General features: G+C 43.5%; 1 protein-coding gene across 5 annotated transcripts in view; it reads right to left on the bottom strand.

The window, feature by feature from the left end:
• The window catches only part of MTG1 (mitochondrial ribosome associated GTPase 1), a 536307-nt gene that overhangs the window by 212146 nt on the left and 304441 nt on the right, over nt 1-19720 (bottom strand). For all 5 annotated transcript variants that reach the window (XM_073552076.1, XM_073552080.1, XM_073552077.1 and 2 more), the window contains one exon: nt 6987-7083. In XM_073552076.1, coding sequence (XP_073408177.1) covers nt 6987-7083 — 97 coding nt within the window. The remainder of the gene's footprint in view (nt 1-6986; nt 7084-19720) is intronic.

Below are 19720 nucleotides of genomic sequence, written 5' to 3'. Positions count from 1 at the left end.
GTGACCTCTGCAATTATTTTCATGAAAACGTGGGGGGCTATTGCTACCCCAAAGGGCAGAGCCCTGTACTGAAAGTGACGCCACTGAGATGTCATCTGGACTGCCACCCTGAGGTATTTGCGATCTGGTTGTCGGATCGGGACGTGGTAATAAGCGTCCTTTAGGTCCAGGACTGCCATATAGCACTGAGGAAAGAGAAGCGTCACTGCAGATCTTATTGTTTCCATCTTGAGTGATGGGATTATCAGGTACTTGTTGAGGCCTTTTAGATTTATAATTGTCCTCCAGGAATTGTCAGTTTTTTTATGAGAAATAGGGGCGAGTAAAAACCTTCCTTTCTTTCCTCTATCGAAACCTCTTCCAGGACATGTTTGTCTAGGAGCGAGATTACTTCCCCTTCCAGACTGTCTTGTTTTTATCGAGAGGACTGTACTGGAGTCTGCATGTATCTTCGTGGCGGCCAGTGGTGGAACCTTAACTTCAGACCTGTTCCCACAATTTGCCGGATCCAGGTGCTGGATGAGATCCTCTCGCAGGCTGGGAGGAAGTGAGAGAGCCTTCCCCCCACCTGAGGACAGTCACTGGGAGGGTTTTTTGGTGTCTTTGGAGGGCTTGCCAAAATAGAAACCTCTCTCTCCTCTGGATCGCTTGTCAGAGTTATTTCGACCTTGATCCCTGGTACTGCTGTCTTCTGAATTTTTGGCCCTTCGGAAAGGAGCGCCGAAAGGCCTGAAATGGCTGTTTTGGGAAATTCTTTTTGTCGCCGGCTTTCTCCAACACGTCATCCAACACCGGTCCAAACAGGAAATTTCCCTCACACGGCAGAGCGCAGAGTTTCATCTTTGCCTGTGTGTCCCCCGGCCAGCATTTGAGCCGTACTGCACGGCGTCCCACATTAGTTAAAGCTGCTGATTTTGCTGCTAGCTTTGCTGAATCCGCCGAAGCCTCAGCTAGAAAACCTGCCGCTGCTCTGATGGCCGGTATTGCTTCTGAGATAGACTCCCTGGGTACTCCTTGCTCTAGCTGATCCTCCAAGTTATCAACCCATATTTTTAGGGATCTAGCCACACAAATGGCCGCGATGGCCAGCCTTAGTGCCCCAGCCGAGGCCTCCCAGGCTGTTTTAAGACAATTATCTGTCTTTCTGTCCAGAGGTTCTTTCAGGGAACCTAGATCCTCAAAGGGTAGGGAGGCTTTTCTGGCGACTTTTGAGATCCCTACATCAATCTTTGGAGCTCTATCCCAGGATGAGGATGCCTCTTCATCAATGGGGTACCTCCTTTTCAGGGAATTGATTATCTGGGGCTTTTTCTCTGGTTTTTACCATTCCCTTTTTATGAGCCCTTTCAGCTTTTCGTTAAGAGGGAAGGCTCTACGTTTCTTCTTTTGCAAACCGCTAAACATGAGTTCCTGAGCCGTCTTTTTTGCTCGCTCATCTACCAGCCCCATGGCAGATTGGATTGCTTTTTTAAGCTTATCTGTAGCTTCCACCGGGAATGCGTCTTCCTCATCAGAACTGCTATCTGAATATCAGGATTTATCTGAGTCCTCCTCTGTTCTTGTGGAGTCCTCCTGAGAGACCACTGAGGGGCTGGACCTGTCACTTGCTTTGCTATCCGTATCCATTGATTGTAAAGCCTTTACTGATTTACAGACTTCTGACTGAATCAGGGATCTCAGGCTATCAGCGAAAGAGGGTGTCTCTTCCACTACTTTCTTATCAATACAGTCCTGGCACAATCTTTTATTCCAAGATGCTCCTAAGGGACCATTGCATAAGGGACATTCTTTATGCTTAGATTTTTATCTACTCTTTTTAGGGACCTCCTATACTCCACCCCACCAATGTATGTAAAAAGAGGGGAGAGAGGAGACAAGAGAGAGAGAAAAAGAACAGACATTAGCGTGCTGGACTTTCTCGAAGCACACTCACCACTCGGACGCGTCACAGAACGGGTACAGGATCTGCAGGCTGACTGGTCATCTCACTGTCTCCCAAAGAGACTAAGGACCCCTCCTTTTTGGAACGATAACGATCCGCCCGTGCGGCTCCCACTGCTGCTGCGGTGCGTCTGGCTCTTCTCATTTGAGCGCGACTGCCTCTCCTGCACCTCCTGGTGCGGCTGCAAGTGCTCTGGCAAATGGCTCTCCATCTTACAAGCTGCTTTAGCTGCTGCTTCCTGACGAGAGTCAGTCACATTCAACCTGGTAACGGCTTGGTGATGCCCGCCAGCATTTCTGTTGTGTTTAAATATCAGCATTCCCATTTTTTTTTTAATTAATTGAACACCTGGTTGATCCTGCACCTGTTGCCGCGTGCGCTTCCAGTATCACGTGTGCACTCTGTGCCCAGTCCTGTGCGCGCCCCCGGCAACCACAACCGGTGCGCGCTGTTTTATTTGGTGCCCGTGCCCCCTTCCAAACTATCCGGGTGTATATGCGGCTTGCGCCCCCCCCCCCGGCTGAGTCAGGCACGCGCGCACCCGGCAACCACATCCGCACTGGACTGTTTGACATCCGGAGCGCGCCAGACTACCTCTAGTGCGCGCTCCCCTGGCTCTGGCGCTGCCTTGGTGTGCTGGTCCCTGGGTGTACATACCCGCTGTGCGCACCCGGCTTCACTTCCCATGCGTGCCCCGGGTCACTTCTGGTACGCCCCCGAAGCACATCCGGCGTACCTGTAGCATGTTCCCGGCATTCCACGCCATGACCCCCGCTATAGTGCTGCCAACAAGCCGCACCGGATAGTCATCCACGCTGTCTCATACCTTGCCTGGTCCGGAGGAAGCATCCACACTGCCACCACAGCAGGTATTTCTCCCCCGGGGCAGCTCTTAGTGCCTGGCTCTTACCTGCTCAACAGGGAGGGTACACACATGTGGCCTCCGAGGAGCTTAACTTCTGCCCGGTCAACGATGTGCCACACGTGCTGCATGGCCCCCATATGTTAACAGGGAGGGTGCACAGAAAGTGGCCTCCGTGGACTTCTATGGGGCATGTTGGCATCAGGGAGGGTACACCGAATGTGGCCTCTGAGGCTCTAAACTTCAACCGGGCATTGCCTCACGAACTGTGGCCATGCATTCGTTCAGGGGGCATGGAAATACTTGGCCCCCGAGGCAACTACCGGTACCTGGTGACGGATGTAGCAAACCGGTGCCTGTCAGTAACCATCTGACCCAGGCAGCCTCTTCTTTCTTCCAAAAATCTTCAAGAGTCTTCATCTTGATAGTTCCCCATCAAGGACAGGCATCCAACTGATGCGGAGAGAAGAGCCACCCCTTTTATCTTGAAGGTTTCCTGTCCTTGAAGGGTGGATCGCCTCTCTCTCGTGGTGCCGTCATGTATTATGGAAAAATATTTTTTGGGATTTTCACGGCTCAACATTATAAAATTCTGTGAAGCCCCTGAGGGTTCAAAGTGCTCACCACAAATCTAGATAAGTTCCCTGATGTGATCTAGTTTAGTTTCCAAAATAGGGCCATTTATGGGGGCTTCCACTGTTTAGGCACATTAGGGGTCCTCCAAACGCGACATGGCATCAGCTATCAGTTGCAGACAATTTCCCACTTCAAAACTCAAACTGTGCTCCTTCCCTTCTGAGAACTGAGCTGTGCACACCAACAGTAGTTTTTCACCACATATGGGTTTTGATGTACTCAGGAGAAATCGCACAACAAATTTTATGGTGCATTTTATCCTGCTACTCTTGTGAAAATGAAAAATTTGGGGATAAAGTAACATTTTTGCAGGCTAAAGTTAAATTTTCATTTTTTCCTTTTCCACATTACAAAAATTTCTGCGAAGCATCTGAAGGGTTAATAAACTTCTTGAATGTGGTTTTGAGCACCTTGAGGGGTGCAGTTTTTAGAATGATGCCACTGTTTGGTATTTTCTGTCATAAAGGCCCCTCAAAGTCACTTCACATGTGAAGAGGGTCGTAAAGAAAACAATGGCTTTGTAAATTTTATGGCAAAATGAGAGATTGCTTTTCAACTTTTACCCCTCCTAACTATTATGTTTCAAAAAATTGTGCTGATGTACAGTAGACATGTGGGAAATGTTAATTATGAACTACTTTGTGTGACATAACTCTATTGGTTTAAGGGCATAAAAATTTAAAAAGTATGAAAATTGCAAAATTTTATACATTTTTGCCAAATTTCATATATTTTCAGAAATAATAGTTATAGCGGAAATTTTTTACCTCTATCTTGAAATACAGTATGTTTTTTTCAAGACAATCTCAGAATCACTGAGATACGTTGAAGCATTCCAGAGTTATTATCTCAATGTAACACTGGTCATACAGTTGTGGCCTAGAGTATTGACACCCCTGCAATTTTGTCAGATAATACTCAGTTTCTTCCTGAAAATTAATGCAAACACAAATTCTTTGTTATTATTATCTTCATTTAATTTGTCTTAAATGAAAAAACACAAAAAGAATTGTCCTAAAGCCAAATTGGATATAATTCCACACCAAACATAAAAAAAGAGGGTGGACAAATGTATTGGCACTGTTCGAAAAATCATGTGATGCTTCTCTAATTTGTGTAATTAACAGCACCTGTAACTTACCTGTGGCACCTAATCGGTGTTGGCGATAACTAAATCACACTTGCAGCCAGTTGACACAGATTAAAGTTGACTCAACCTCTGTCCTGTGTCCTTGTGTGTACCACATTGAGCATGGAGAAAAGAAAGAAGACCAAAGAACTGTCTGAGGACTTGAGAAACCAAATTGTGAGGAAGCATGAGCAATCTCAAGGATACAAGTCCATCTCCAAAGACCTGAATGGTCCTGTGTCTACCGTGCGCAGTGTCAACAAGAAGTTTAAAGACCATGGCACTGTGGCTAACCTCCCTAGATGTAGACGGAAAAGAAAAATTGACAAGAGATTTCAACACAAGATTGTGCGGATGTTGGATAAAGAACCTCGACTAACATCCAAACAAGTTCAAGCTGCCCTGCAGTCCGAGGGTACAACAGTGTCAACCCATACTATCCGTCGGCGTCTGAATGAAAAGGGACTGTATGGTAGGAGACCCAGGAAGACCCCACTTCTTACCCCGAGACATAAAAAAGCCAGGCTGGAGTTTGCCAAAACTTACCTGAAAAAGCCTAAAACGTTTTGGAAGAATGTTCTCTGGTCAGATGAGACAAAAGTAGAGCTTTTTGGGCAAAGGCATCAACATAGAGTTTACAGGAGAAAAAAAGAGGCATTCAAAGAAAAAACACGGTCCCTACAGTCAAACATGGCGGAGGTTCCCTGGTGTTTTGGGGTTGCTTTGCTGCCTCTGGCACTGGACTGCTTGACCGTGTGCATGGCAATATGAAGTCTGAAGACTACCAACAAATTTTGCAGCATAATGTAGGGCCCAGTGTGAGAAAGATGGGTCTCACCCAGAGGTCATGGGTCTTCCAGCAGGACAATGACCCAAAACACACTTCAAAAAGCACTAGAAAATGGTTTGAGAGAAAGCACTGGAGACTTCTAAGGTGGCCAGCAATGAGTCCAGACCTGAATCCCATAGAACACCTGTGGAGAGATCTAAAAATAGCAGTTTGGAGAAGGCACCTGTTGTGAGTTCATTCTCCCCTTCACCTTTGATGTCTGATGAACTCCCTCTGCTGGTGAAGAGAGGTAGTGAAATTGATTGGGATGGGAAGAACCTGTCATCTGAACAGGTGGAGTGTGATTCGACATCTGGAATTTCTGAGTGGATATAAGGCAGCCGACGCCCTGCAGGGCTGCTGGTGATCCTTTCTGCTCTGAGCTCTTGCATCCAGCTTGGTTCCTGTCTACTAAAAGCTAAGTTTTTGCCCTGCTGTTGTTCCATGAGATTTTGTCTGGTTTGCTTAGTGTTTGTGTTCAGCCAGTCCTGGTTGGGACTGGCTGAATTCCATTTTTGTCTCTGATCAGTTGATCTCTTTGCTCTGTTTTCAGAATATACCTGAGTGCTGATATAGTGATTTTGAAGTCTAGCGACTTCAGGGCCTTTTTCCCTATCAGACGGTTGGGACATTTTTGGTAGGGTTTTTTGCGGATTGCAGCAAGCATCTTTTCTGTCCTGTCCTATCTAGTTAGTTGGGCCCCATTGTTTGCTCAGCCTGTCTTTCTGTCTGTGTTTGTGTTTTCATCTGTTTTTCACCGACAATACATGTTGGGGGCTGTCTATTGCTTTGGGGTCTGCTCTGGGGCAGTTTAGATTTCCCCTTTCTTTCTTTAGGCTTATGTAGTTCTCCGGCTGTGACGAGGGGTCTAGGGCACCGCAGGAACCCCCCACGGCTACTGTTAGTTGTGGTGTATAGGATCAGGGGTCTGCAGTCCGATAGCTACCAACCTCTCCGGTTTTCTGGACTTAGCTTGTATTTTTGTTTTCTCCTCCTCCGGTGACTCATTCATAACAGGCACCCTTCTAATATCAGGGACCTGGAGCAGTTTGCCAAAGAAGAATGGTCTAAAATTCCAGCAGAGCATTGCAAGAAACTCATTGATGGTTACCGGAAGCGGTTGGTCGCAGTTACTTTTGCTAAAGGTTGTGCAACCAAGTATTAGGCTGAGGGTGCCAATACTTTTGTCTGGCCCATTTTTGGAGTTTTGTGTGAAATGATCAATGTTTTGCTTTTTGCTTCATTGGCTTTTGTGTTTTTTCATTTAAGACAAATTAAATAATAATACCAAAGAATTTGTGATTGCAATCATTTTCAGGAAGAAACTGAGTATTATCTGACAGAATTGCAGGGGTGTCAATACTTTTGGCCACAACTGTAATTGAAAAAAATGGGCTGGTCACGAAGATGAAAACAGGCTCTGGCGCGAAAGATTTAATAACCTCACTGTTAGCAGCCAAGGTGTGTAAATGCATACATTTCTGCATGTGGTGCGATCATTCAATAATTGCATTAATCTCTATCTTGCCATTTCAATGCTGAGGAGTGTATATGAAAGTGAGAGCAAGGTATAGCTGTAGTTTTTTACCACATAGTGCCAACTTCATTCCGGTCTCAACCGATTCAACCTGAGGTGAAAGGATGCCGGGCGTATCCAAAAGGTATATAAGGGGATTTTCTGAAACCTGTAAAAGTGAAAGGTGTACATAAGTAAGTTATACAACCCATTATCTATTCCACAAAATTTAACAGACTCTTATGTACATTTAACCCCTTAACCTCGTAGACCATTTTCATTTTTGTGTTTGTCTTTTGCTCCTCCCCTTCTTCACAGAGCCATAACTTTTTCATTTATCTGTCAATATGGCCATATGAGTGCTTATTTGTGTTATGAGTGGCGGAAGACACTAAAAAAAATAAATAAATAAAGTGCCTTCGCCACTCGGGGTCCACCGTGCGGTGGATGGAAAAACCGCTGCTGAGAGAGGCAGAGCACTAAAGTGTTAATGTGCACAGAGTTCTAACTCACCCAGGTGCAATAAAGCAATCTCTGTTAAGGGACACAGAGCTGCACAGGTAAACAATAAAAAAGTAGTAACGCTGAGCCTGTTAACAGCACAGGATTTCAGCGGCACACGTACGGTAGCCGGTAACCGGAGTAGTTCTATATCGTCACTACAACCGAGCGGACTTACCGTAAATAAACGTGTGCTCGGCGTCGCAACTGCGCACGCCTGGAAAGACTGCAACCGCAATATCGCAAGCGTGATGCAGGACGCTTAGCTGCTGTAGCAGGTGGAGCTGTGCACGCTGGCGCTAGCGCTGATACTGACTAAATACCACACACTCACACAGACGTATTTTCAGAGGGAAGGGGTTTCTTAATGAGTCAGTCACCAGTCCAAGCATCCATCACGATACACACAGCAGCAGTATGAAAATACTAGCGCATGGCAGAATAGCCATGCGCACTTTTTATAGTGAACGAGACATTCCGGAAATCTCCAGAGCCCTGAGCTGAACCAATGAAATCAGGAGCAGGACCTGAGCACCTGACTCCTGAACTCCAATGGGAGCTTGTCCCGTGGGCATGCTCAGAAGCTGGAAAAAAGGACTTAGCCTCTGGAGATAAATGTGAGAATCTGGATTCCTGCATAGGCATCATAGAAACCAGATTCCTAACAGTTTGTGCGGTACGAGTTGTACTGTTTAACAAAACCATTGTTTTTACCATATATTGTACTGGGAACCGGGAAAAAAATTCAAAGTGAGGTGAATATGCAAAAAAAGTGCAATTCCACAATTGGTTTTTTTTTTTTAACATATTAATTAAATGCTAAAACTGATTATGACCATTATGATTCTCCAGGTCATGACAAGTTCATAGATATCAAACACGTATAGCTTCTTTTTTATTTAGTGGTATAAAAAAAAAAATCCTAAAATTTGTTTTAAAAAAATTGCGACTTTTCCGAGACCCGTAGCATCTCCATTTTTTGCGCCAAGCTGATGTTTTTAGTGATACCATTATGGCGTGGATACAATGTTTTGATCGCCCATTATTGCATTTTAATTAAATGTTGTGACGACCAAAATAACGTAATTCTGGTGTTTTCACTTTTTTGCTTGTTACACCGGATTGCTACGAGCGCCGCCCAGCAATGCCTGAAGCAGACCCCTGGTTGTCATGTCCACATGGGTGCCGATGTGAGGAATAAGTGACACTCTTCTGATGCGATCATGTTAAATGCAGCTCTCAGTTATTGACAGCAGCATTTAACAGGATAACAGCAGCGGGTGGATCGCAATTCCACTCTCGGCTGTTAGGGGCACATGTCAGTTGTTGAAATCAGCTGACGTGCAGGAAAAGGTGCGGACTCCGGGCAGGAGCCTACATCAAAAGGTGGAGACCCAACATGACTGTACATTTATGACGCATGTCATGAAGGGGTTAATCAGTGTACTGCAATGTATAATTTTTCATATTTTACGCTAAAACTAATTAGCTGCAAAAAAAATTGTGCACCAGTCATAAGACTAAAATCTGAGTTACCACCACTGCACTTCACAATATCCATTAAAGAAGCCCTCAAAGAGATTTTTATGTCTAACCTTTTGTGACTGATGTAAATAGCTCACATAGGATACACCAAAACTGTACCATATACATCACATAGGATATGCCGAGATTCTGCCGTATATACACTTCAGTTCAGAAATATATGGACAGTGATCGGATCTTAATGATTTGGGCTCGGCATACCACTATTTTTTTTATTTAAAATGAAACAGATACAATTGAAATATAAACTTTCAGATTTAATTAAAGGGGTTGCACAAAAATTTCATGTAAAACGTTTAGGAATTGCTAACATTTTTCTACAAAGCCTCCTCATTTCAGGGACTCAAAAGTAATTGCACAAATTAACTTTAAATTTATTTTTACTTTGCAGAGAATCATTTGCAGGCAATACCTGCCTGAAGGCAGGAAGGCATGGATGTCATCAAATGAGGTGTTTCCCTTTGTGGTGCTTTGCCAGGACTTCAGTTGTTGCTTGTTTGTGGATCTTTCTGCTTTACAGAAAAGCGGGGAAAATGTCTGAAGCAAGTTACTTAGTTATCTGCTCCCTGAGCTGTCAGACCTGCGACCCTTGGGAGGTGGAGTGGGGATAACTGGAATAACTGACACACTTCTGCTGCTGCTTTCAGAAATCTGTGTTCTGCACTGTCAGACCTGTATGAGGTGAGAACAGGGAAACTATGTTGTGCACACTGGGGGTGGGGGCATCTTATGACAGGTACAGCGCAAACTCTGTCAGCTGATTGGTCACTTCGAGGACGGAGAAAGCTTGCAGATGGAATAACACCAGGGGGCACCAGTGAACATATCTCAGAAGATAAAAGCTTGGTATTTTTTGAATGGAGCATAATTTTCAATCAATGTAAATTACAAAACCATTTATTTCCACCTTTTCTGCTTGGTTAAATGTATTTTTATGGTGGCAAAACCCCTTTAAGTTTAGACCTAACCCCTTCAACCCGAAGCCCGTTTTCACCTTCCTGACCGGGCCAATTTTTACAATTCTGACCACTGTCACTTTATGAGGTCATAACTCTAGAACGCTTCAATGGATCCCACCAATTCTAAGACTCTGTTCTTGTTTACGATAGTGGTAAAATTTCTTTGCTATATCTTGTGTTTGTGAAAAAAATCAGAAATTTGGCAAAAATTTAGAAAATTTTGCAATTTTCAAACTTTCAGTTTTTATGCTCTTAAATCAGAGAGTCATGTCACACAAAATAGTGAATAAATAACCTTTCCACATGTTTACTTTACATCAGCACAATGTTTGAAAATTGTTTTCGTAAGAAAGTAATAGGGGTTAAAAGTTGGCCAGCAATTTCTCATTTTTACAACAAAATTTGCAAAACTATTTTTAGGGCCCACCTCCCATTTGAAGTGACTTTGACGGGCCTATATGACAGAAAATACCATTCTAAAAACTGCACCCCTCAAGGTGATCAAAACATTTGGGGATAGTCCAAACCCCTTACTAGCACACCGATACAGTGTGGAAACTGTGCGTTTTTTTGGAAGTCCTCTGCTATAGCTAGCCAGTTTCCTGTTTTGGTGGAGCTAAAACAATTTCCTTTAGGCACTCCTACAATACCAAACAGGTGTGCGCAACTATCTTGGACTCTGTAGTAGTCCCTAACAGGAACTCAAAATGAAGTGCCGAGAAAGAGTTGCCTGTTGCAAGGAATCTGTAATTTAAAAAAAAAAAAAGGGCGGTAGACATTAATCATCTATTATGAAACATTAAAAGCCTAAATTAGAAATTTAAAATAATCTTGTCATTACCTCAATGTCACAATAAGCCGCTGTTCCGGAGATAGGCAGCGAATCATTCTGGTATCCTTGAATGTAATCCAGGGCCGCACCTCTGACAACAGCAAATCAAAAGTTTCCACGGACATACGGCAGTATGTAAAGAATTTCTCCGGGTGCTGAAGCAAGTCACTGTACAGCGTATGGAAATGACCCTTCCACGAACGCTGCAACAGAATTGGGTGCACCCACAGCCTCCTTGGTGCAAGTGCAGATGCTGCTGCTGCTCTCTGCTCATGCTCTAAATGCTGGTTAAGGAACCAACACAGAATCACATCATCTTCAAAACGCCTCAACATGGTCAGAAAACTGAAATCCAAAGTTTGCAACAAACAAAGAACATAGAGCTCTGCACACTGTGAAGACCAGACAAAAATGGCACTGGAGAAAGGGTGGATTCTTTTTTTGAGGTTTTTTTTTCCTTTTTCTTTATTGTTCCTTGACAATTTCCTGTTTTTTCAAAAGCTATTCCAAACCAGAAAAAAGGCAATCCGAGATTTTTGCAGACCGTTTCTGCGTAATACCATGAAAATTACGTCAATACGGCCCGCAAGAACCATGGAAAGTGTAAAAGCAGCCTTACAAGAGTAACAGGAGAAATTGCACAACAAATTGTATGGTCCATTTTCTCCTGAGTACTCCGATAACCAATATGTGGAGGAAAACAACTGTTTAGGCGCACGACAAGGCAAAGGCTAATTTCACATTAGCGTTTTTTTGTGCAGCGCCTCATGCGCAGTGGAAATGCATGCAAAAAATGCATCATGTGTTTTTGCATGCGTTTGTGGTTTGTGTTTTTTGGCGCATTGGTTCTATGGGGGTTAAAACCAGGGTCTACACATGTGCATGTCTGTGATCTCATAGACTGTAATGTGTTATTTTGGCGCATTCCGTGCGCTAGCGTGCGCATGCGTTTTTTTACACCTTTCGGCGAACCCAAAACAGGTTGCGTCTAGGCACGCCTAGGCGCACACCTTGAAAAAATGCATGCGCGTGGAAACGCAATACCATGCGCCCCCATGTTAAACATTGGGACGCAAAACGCATGCGCATGGACACGCACGATGCACTGCGCAAAAAACCGCTAATGTGAAACCAGCCCTAGAAGGGAAGATTTTGACTTTTTGAATGCAAAATTTGCTGGAATAATTAGGGGATGCCATGTCGCATTTAGAGAGCCCCTGATGTGCCTAAACTGTGGGAATCCCCCACAAGTGACATCATTTTGGAAACTAGACCCCTTTAGGAATTTGTATAGATGTGTATTGAGCACCTTGAACCCCCAGGTGCTTCACAGACGTTTATAACGTTAAGCCGTGAAAAAAAAAAATCACATTTTTCCTACACAAAATCTTTTTTTAGCTCCAACATTATGTATTTTCACAAGGGTAACAGGAAACATTGTACAAATTTTGGGGATAATTTTCTCCTGAGTTCATTGACACCCCATATGTGGTTGAAAACTACTTTTGAACAGTGCAAAGCTCAGAAGGGAAGAAATGCCATATTACAGTGTAGATTTTGATGCACTAGTTTGAGGGTGCCATGATACATTGGCAAAAGCCCTGAGGTGCAAGAACAGCAACCCCCCCCCCCAATAAGTGACCCCAAACTAAACCTCCCAATGAATTCATCTAGGAGTGCAGTGATTATACTGACATCACAGATGTGTCAAATACTTTTATACCATTGGATAGTGAAAAAATAATAATTTTCATTTTTACCACCAAGATTGTGTTAGCCCCAAGGTTTACATTTTCATACTGGGAAATAGCTAAAAATTGCACCAAAATGCGTACCGTAATTTCTGCTAAATGTAGAAATACTCCATAAATGGATGTATAGTACAGCTTAGCCATATGGAGAGACTTGAGGATGACAGAGCGCTATTTGCCTCGTGGTGTACAGATTTTCCTAAAATAGTTTGCGGATGCAATATAGAGAGTCCCTAACTGCTAGAAAAGCAGAATCCCCACTCAAGTGACCCCATTTTGGAAATTATAACCCTTTGGGAATTTATTTACAGATGTAGTGATGATTTTGGCTCCTTGGGCGTTTTCCAGAAACAAGCAGCAGTGGATGTTGCTGAGTGAAAATTGCAAACTGCTGTTGTAGTGACCAGTACATTGTAGTGACCAGTATATTATGACGAGCTCATGTGTTGTGAATTCGCTTTCTAGCCTCCTTCTGGTTATTACTGAAGGTAGCGGAGCTGATCAAATTGACAGAGGGGTTGCAAGTTCTCTTTCTGGGCTCCCTCTGGTGGTTACTAGAGGAAATGGAGCTGATCTGATTAACAGAGGCTTGCAACCTGATAATGATGACGACGATTGGAGATCTGGGGTTTCAGATTGGGATTTAAGACAGCCGACTCTCTATACCTGCTGATTTTCTTCCTGCCTCCTGAGGTCTTTGTTTCCAGCTCAGTCCCTGCATGTTCAGCTAAGTGTTCATTTGCTATTCTGTTTACATTTGATCTGGTTTTGTCTATCTCAGTTTTGTGTGGGTCAGCCAGCTCCAGCAGGGGCTGTGCTGAATCACCGTCCATATGTTACTGCTTGTACCAGTTTGTTTTTGTCCCTTATTAGATTGGCCTCTTTTTGCTCTGCTTTCAGAATATACCATAGTGCTGATATAGTGGGTGAAGTCGTGCAACTTCAGAATTTTTTGCATCAGATGTGTTGGACTTTTTGCAGGGTTTTCTGCGTGATTGCAGACACTGTCTTTCCTTTCCTGTCTAGTCAGTGTGGGCCCCATCATTTGCTCAGTCTATTTTCCTGCCTGCATTTGTGCTTTCATCTTGTCTCACCAACAATATATGTTTGGGGGCTATCTATTCCTTTGGGGTCTGCTCTGGGGCAGTTTAGATTTCCCCTTTCTGGCTTTAGGCTTAGTTAGCTCTCCGGATGTGCCAAGGTGTCTAGGATCATCGAAGGCACGCTCCACGGCTACTGGTAGTTGTGTGGATAGGATCAGGGGTCTGCAATCTGCTTAGTTACCAACCTCTCTGGTTTTCTGTGGCTTAGCTTGGGCTTGCTCTCCTCCTCGGTGACCCAATCATAACACTCATGCTTCTGGAGATATGCACCTGTAAACTAAGAGCACTCTCATCACTACAGAAATGCCACTTATATGGGCGCTCAATGTGGTTTAGGCAGGCTAAAGCTCAGAAAGGAAGGGGGGGCATTTTTACTTGGGAGCGGAGAAATTGCTGAATTTCATTTGGGGTATGAGGAGCCATTTCACTTTTCCAAAGCCTTTGTGCTATCAGTAACGTGGAAGCCCACTATATTTCCGTTAGAAGATGACGGATCTGCATGGGGACTTCCTTTTTTAATGGATCAAGTTGAAGCTTTTATTGGGAACATTTTACATAACATTCATGATCACATTTCTCTGGCGCTCTACGCTGAGCAATTACGTCTAAATCTCCGAATGATGTGACAGATGAAACCCCGATGGAGCCATTCACTATAATGAGGCAGCAAAATTATTGTGGACTATGTCTGGCCTCTATTCAGCATTGTCCTTTTCAGAAGTGAGCAAAACTGTGGCTGACGGCCCTTTTATGCAATCCTAAAAAGACGGATACCGCCGGAGCACAGGTCCTATGGAGTCCACAGTGCCTCCATCTGCCTCGTTATAGGGAATCTTCCGCTGGGGGTTCTGTCTGAATCACGTATTTCGGAGATGTGCACATAAACTCCAATGTAAGCGCTCAACGTAGCGCACAGGATAAATGTGCGCTGAGCTATACTGCGATGTTTGGGAGGAAGAATGAAAAAAATCAACAGCAGGTAAAGAATTGGTTTATTTAGTTTTAATGCCCTTCCTCATCCAGTATAAGTGATTAGGTAACTTTATTCTTCGGGTCGGTGCAATTACAGAGATACCAGATTTATATCGGGTTCTTATGTTTGGCTGCTGTCACACATTAAAGGATGCTTTTTTTCCGAAAACTAGTTTTTGCATCACAATATTTAGACAGCAATAATTTTTCCATATTTCAGTTGATAGTCATGTGAGGACCTGTTTTTTTGCGGGAAGACCTGATATTTTTATTGGTACCATTTTTGGACAGATGACTATTTTTGATTGCTTTCTATTCTGATTTTTGGGAGACAAAATTAACAAAAACCCAGAATTCAGGAATTGCTTTTTGAGGTTTTATTATACTGTTCAACATGTGGTAAAATTGGTAAGGTAGTTTTATTATTCGGGTCAGTACAATTAAAGCAATACCCAATTTATATTTTTTTAGGTTTTGGAGCTTTTACAGAATAAAAAATATTTTACAGAAACAATTTTTGCATCCCTTTATTCTGCGAGCATTACTTTCTTATTTTTCCGCTGATGGAGCTGTGTGACAGCTTGTTTTTTGCAGGACAAGATGAGATTTTCAGAGGTAGCATTATTTGCATTCATGATTTTGATTGTTTTATTGCACTTCTTGTTCAGCAGTATGATAAAGTGTTTATTTACTTTTTTACAGTGTTCATTGTATGAGTTAACCAGTGGGACAGTTTTATAGAGTGGGTAGTTACGGGAGCGACAACAACAAATATGTATGGTTCTATTGTTTATTTTTTTATTTACAGAAAGAAATGTTTTCATTGGAAAAATAGGGTTTTTTTGTTCTTTATTTGGGGAAATATTTTTTACACTTAATTTTTTTTTATTTTACATTGTCCCAGGATGGTACATAACTGTATAGCATCACATCAGCGTCTAACAGGCAGGGAAGGAGGCATCTCAGGTCCTGCTCTGAGCAGGCACTAACACGCCACCTTCCCTGAAGGACCCCGTGGCCATCTTGCAGCCAGCGGGCTCTATGAAGACCATCAGGACAACAAGATTGCATTATTGATCATATGATCAATTATTTTATCACAGAATTAAATCCACTATTTTAAACTGTTTGTGGGTAAAAAAAATAGTTTCAAGCAGGTGATGCTCATTGAGGCTCACCAATGGCAAGTAGAAGGTGTGGGTAGTATGAAAATCACATGAGAAAACATAAAAAAGGAAGAAGTTGACTCAATCTTTGCATTGTGTGTGTATGCCACACTATGCACAGAAAACAGAAAGAGTAGAAGTAAACTGATGACTTGCGAGCCAAAATCGTTGCACAATATCAACAAGGTTACTGTCACAGTTCCACCTCAGGGTGTCTGGTATGCAGTTACTGACAGCTCGGCCATCCAATCTGGTACAGGGGTGTGCTGAAGCTGTCAGTACTGTGATTGACATCATGGTCATCCAGTCTGATTCAGGGGCGTGCTGAGCTGTCGGTGTGTTTATAGACAGCTCAGCTAGCCAATCTGTGACTGCGGAGCGTCAGCTGTCTCATGTGTTCATTATTCCAATTAATGGCCATGCTTCTTAACTGAGCTGAGTTTCCCAGACCACTGCCAGACGTATATTCATCTTGTGAGGTTTGTGCTCTCCTGTGCCTTAAGTTCTTTATGCTTGATCTGTTGCCTGACTTTGGGCTTTGTTCTGACAATCCGCCTGTTTAACCCCTTCAGCTCTGATCCGTTATCCTCACGGTACTCTGACCTCGGAACGTTACCTGACTATGCTTTTGTCTCTACCTTCTGTTTATGACGTACCCTCCTGGCTTCTGACTTTGGACTCTTTGACCAATCTGACTCACGGCTTGGCTGTGAGAAGTGACTAGCGTCTGGCCGCTACGTTTTTCTTTTTCGCCAGTATGGATCCTGTTCACATGCTTTGTGACCAGGTGGCATATTTGATGCAGATGACTCAGGATCTGGTGAAGGATTGCCAGAGTCTGTAAACATCACAATATCAGTTGCAGGGTCAGATAAAAAAACTTGATGAAGACCTCCTATAACTCCTCCACTGCCGGCAGTGACCGTGACGTCAGTACCCTCTCATGTACAGTTGGTCTCTCCTGAATCTGTCATATCCCTCCCTGATAATTTTTTTGGGGAGAAAGACCAGAGTAGGGTATTCGGGGAAAGATGCAAGTTATTTTTTACCCTGCATCCCCGGTCGTCAGGGGAGGAGTTCCAGCGGGTGGGAAAAAGCATGTCCCTACTGCAAGGGGGTCCTCAGACCTGAGCATTTTCTTAGTCCCCACAAGACCCTGAACAGTTTCCCGTTGATGCCTTTTTTTGACAGTTTAGGTCTGATACATGACGAACCTGACAGAATCGAGGTCACGCAAAGCTATGATCATGAACCAGGCCCAGGGGGGTTGCACAGCTAAGGACTACTGTACTGAGCTCCTGCAGTGGTCTGCCAAAGTTCTATGGAATGATGCTGCTCTCAGATGACACTCAAAGATGCTCTGGTCCTCCATGATGCCCCTTATTCTCTGATGGAGGCCATGACTCGGGCCATAAGAATGGACCGCAGAATCCGTGAGACATGCTGAACAGCAGGCCGCATGTTATACTACCTCGGAACAGGTCCATTTACCCAAGGTTAGAGTTGCCAGTCTTTGTGTTAAGGAGAGAAGAGGGAGACAAGATCTCGAACTCTTTCTATACTATAGTCTCTCTGGACATTTTCTTAAGAATTGCCCAACTCATCCCCAAGCCATCAAACCATGGGGAGAATGTCTGAGTCTGGGTGACGACCACGGAGGTTACCCAGACTCTCAGGTACCTTTTTCTTCCTCTGATAAAGTACTGGTAAATACAATGATTTCCTGCGTACTAGGTGTTATCAACATTGACATTTATTGACTGTGGGTCTGCTGCTAACATTATTGATTCGGGACTGGTTCTGAAGTTAGCGTTAGGGACAGTTAGTTTAGAAAGACCCAATCAAATAATCGCCTTTGACAAGACACCGTTATCTCACAATTTGGTCAAGAGCGCAACAGTGGATTTCACTCTCTAAGTGGGAGCTCTCCACTCTGAATCCATCTCCTGTTCTGTGTTGGATAATTTATCTGCTGGATTGGTACTGCGGTTTCCATGGTTGCAGATTCACAATCCAGTTATTGATTGGTGTCTGAAGGAGACTGTGAAATGGTGCCAACTGTTCCAATGTTTAAAAATTGTACAAATATGTTCCGCTAGTCTGGAGGGTCTTCCGGGATACCTGAAGGACTTTGGACATGTGTTCTCAAAAAAAGAGGTGGAGATACTACCTCTCATCGGCCCTATGATTTTGCTATTGACCTTATTCCTAATGCAAAATTGCCAAAATCTCGCCTTTACAATTTGCCGGGGCATGTATGGGTCGCCATAAAAGAATATGTTAATGAAAGTTTATAGAAGGGTCACATCCGTCCTTTCTCCTCCCCTGTAGCTGCTGGATTTTTTTTTTTTTTTAAAGAAAGATGGGGAGGGGGTCTCTGTCCTTGCCTTGATTTCCGAGAACTAAACAAGATCATGGTTAAAAATACCTACCCACTTCCACTCATCCCCGACCGACATAATCAGCTTCTGGGGGCCAGGGTATTTTCTCAACTTGACCATAGAGGGGCTTACAATTTGATATGCATCCGGAAAGGTGATGAGTGGAAAACAGCGGTTTTAACATCTGAGGGTCTGTTTGAAAACCTTGTCATGCCTTTTGGATTATCTAATGCACCTGCTCTGTTTCAAAATTTCATGAATGATATTTTCTCTGATTGCATTGGAAGATTTGTTGTAATATACCTCGATGACATTCTAATTTTCTCGCCGCACTTGGACACTCACCAGGAACATGTCCGTGTGGTGTTACAGAGACTGAGGGAGAACTCTCTGCATGCTAAATTAGAGAATTTTCTGTTCAAGAGATCTCTTTTTTGGGGTTTATTTTGTCAGCAGACAAGGTGCAGGCCATAATTAATTGGGTTCAACTTCGTGATCTTAAGGCTTTGCAGAGTTTAGAGGGATTTGCCAATGTTTATAGAAAATTTATCAAGGAGTTTTCACAGATTGCTAAATCACTTACTGACCTTATACGTAAGGGAGCGAATCTCAAGGTTTGGTCGCCGGGTGCTATCAGGACTTTTGAAAGATTAAAAGATTCAACCTGATCTCCAAGAACCGTTCATTGTGGAGGTGGGGTTACTTCCACAAGGATAGCCATCACTAGACTTTTTTGGCGGCCATCCATGCATAAGGATATTAAGGATTTTGTATCTGCTTGTGAAGTCTGCACACGCGCCAAATTCAGTCATTGCCGGCCGGCTGGGGAATTGGCTCCATTGCCTATTCCAGAAAGACCATGGACTTATCTGTCCATGGATTTCATTACTGATTTGGAAAACTGATGGAAAAACTGCTATTTGAGTGGTAGTTGATCAATTCAGAAAACAAGCGCATTTTGTTCCTTTGTCAGGATTATCTAATACAGAGATACTCTCCAGTTTATCCTCATATCGTAAGATTACATAGGCTCCCTCTGAACATTGTGTCTGATAGAGGAGTACAATATGTCTCTAAATTTTGGAGAGCTTTTTGCAATAAACTAGGGATTGCCTTGTCATTTTCATCCACTTATCCTCAAACCAATGGTCAGACTGAGAGGACAAATCAATCTTTGGAACAAATTTTAAGATGCTTTGTGGCAGCGCGACAGGAGAACTGGTCTTCATTTTTAAATCAATCTACCGAAACCTCACCTTCCTTCTGTAATTATGGTTTTCATCCCCATTTTGGTGAATTTTCTAGGATTAGTTCTGAATGCCCGGGGGTAGAGGTCACCATGCAGAGACTTGGGGACATCGGAGGTTCAAAAGAATATTGGGACTGCCCAGATTCACCAAAAATGAAAGGCCAATAGAAGATGGTCAGTTGGTCCTGCTTTTAAGATTGGGGATAAGGTTTGGTTGTCATCTAGGAACATTAAACTTTGGGTCCAAAGTTTATTAGTTCATATGAGCTCCTAGAGGTGGTCAATCCTGTGGCATTTAGGTTAAAACTTCCTCCATCCCTTTGCATCCCTAACATATTCCATAAATC

The sequence above is a fragment of the Dendrobates tinctorius genome, unplaced genomic scaffold (genome assembly GCF_039654945.1).
Source record: "Dendrobates tinctorius isolate UK_male_01 unplaced genomic scaffold, ASM3965494v1 ptg000184l, whole genome shotgun sequence".
In the NCBI taxonomy this organism is placed as follows: domain Eukaryota; kingdom Metazoa; phylum Chordata; class Amphibia; order Anura; family Dendrobatidae; genus Dendrobates; species Dendrobates tinctorius.
Note: the sequence above shows the minus strand (reverse complement) of the source record. Positions and strands in the feature narration are given on the sequence as shown.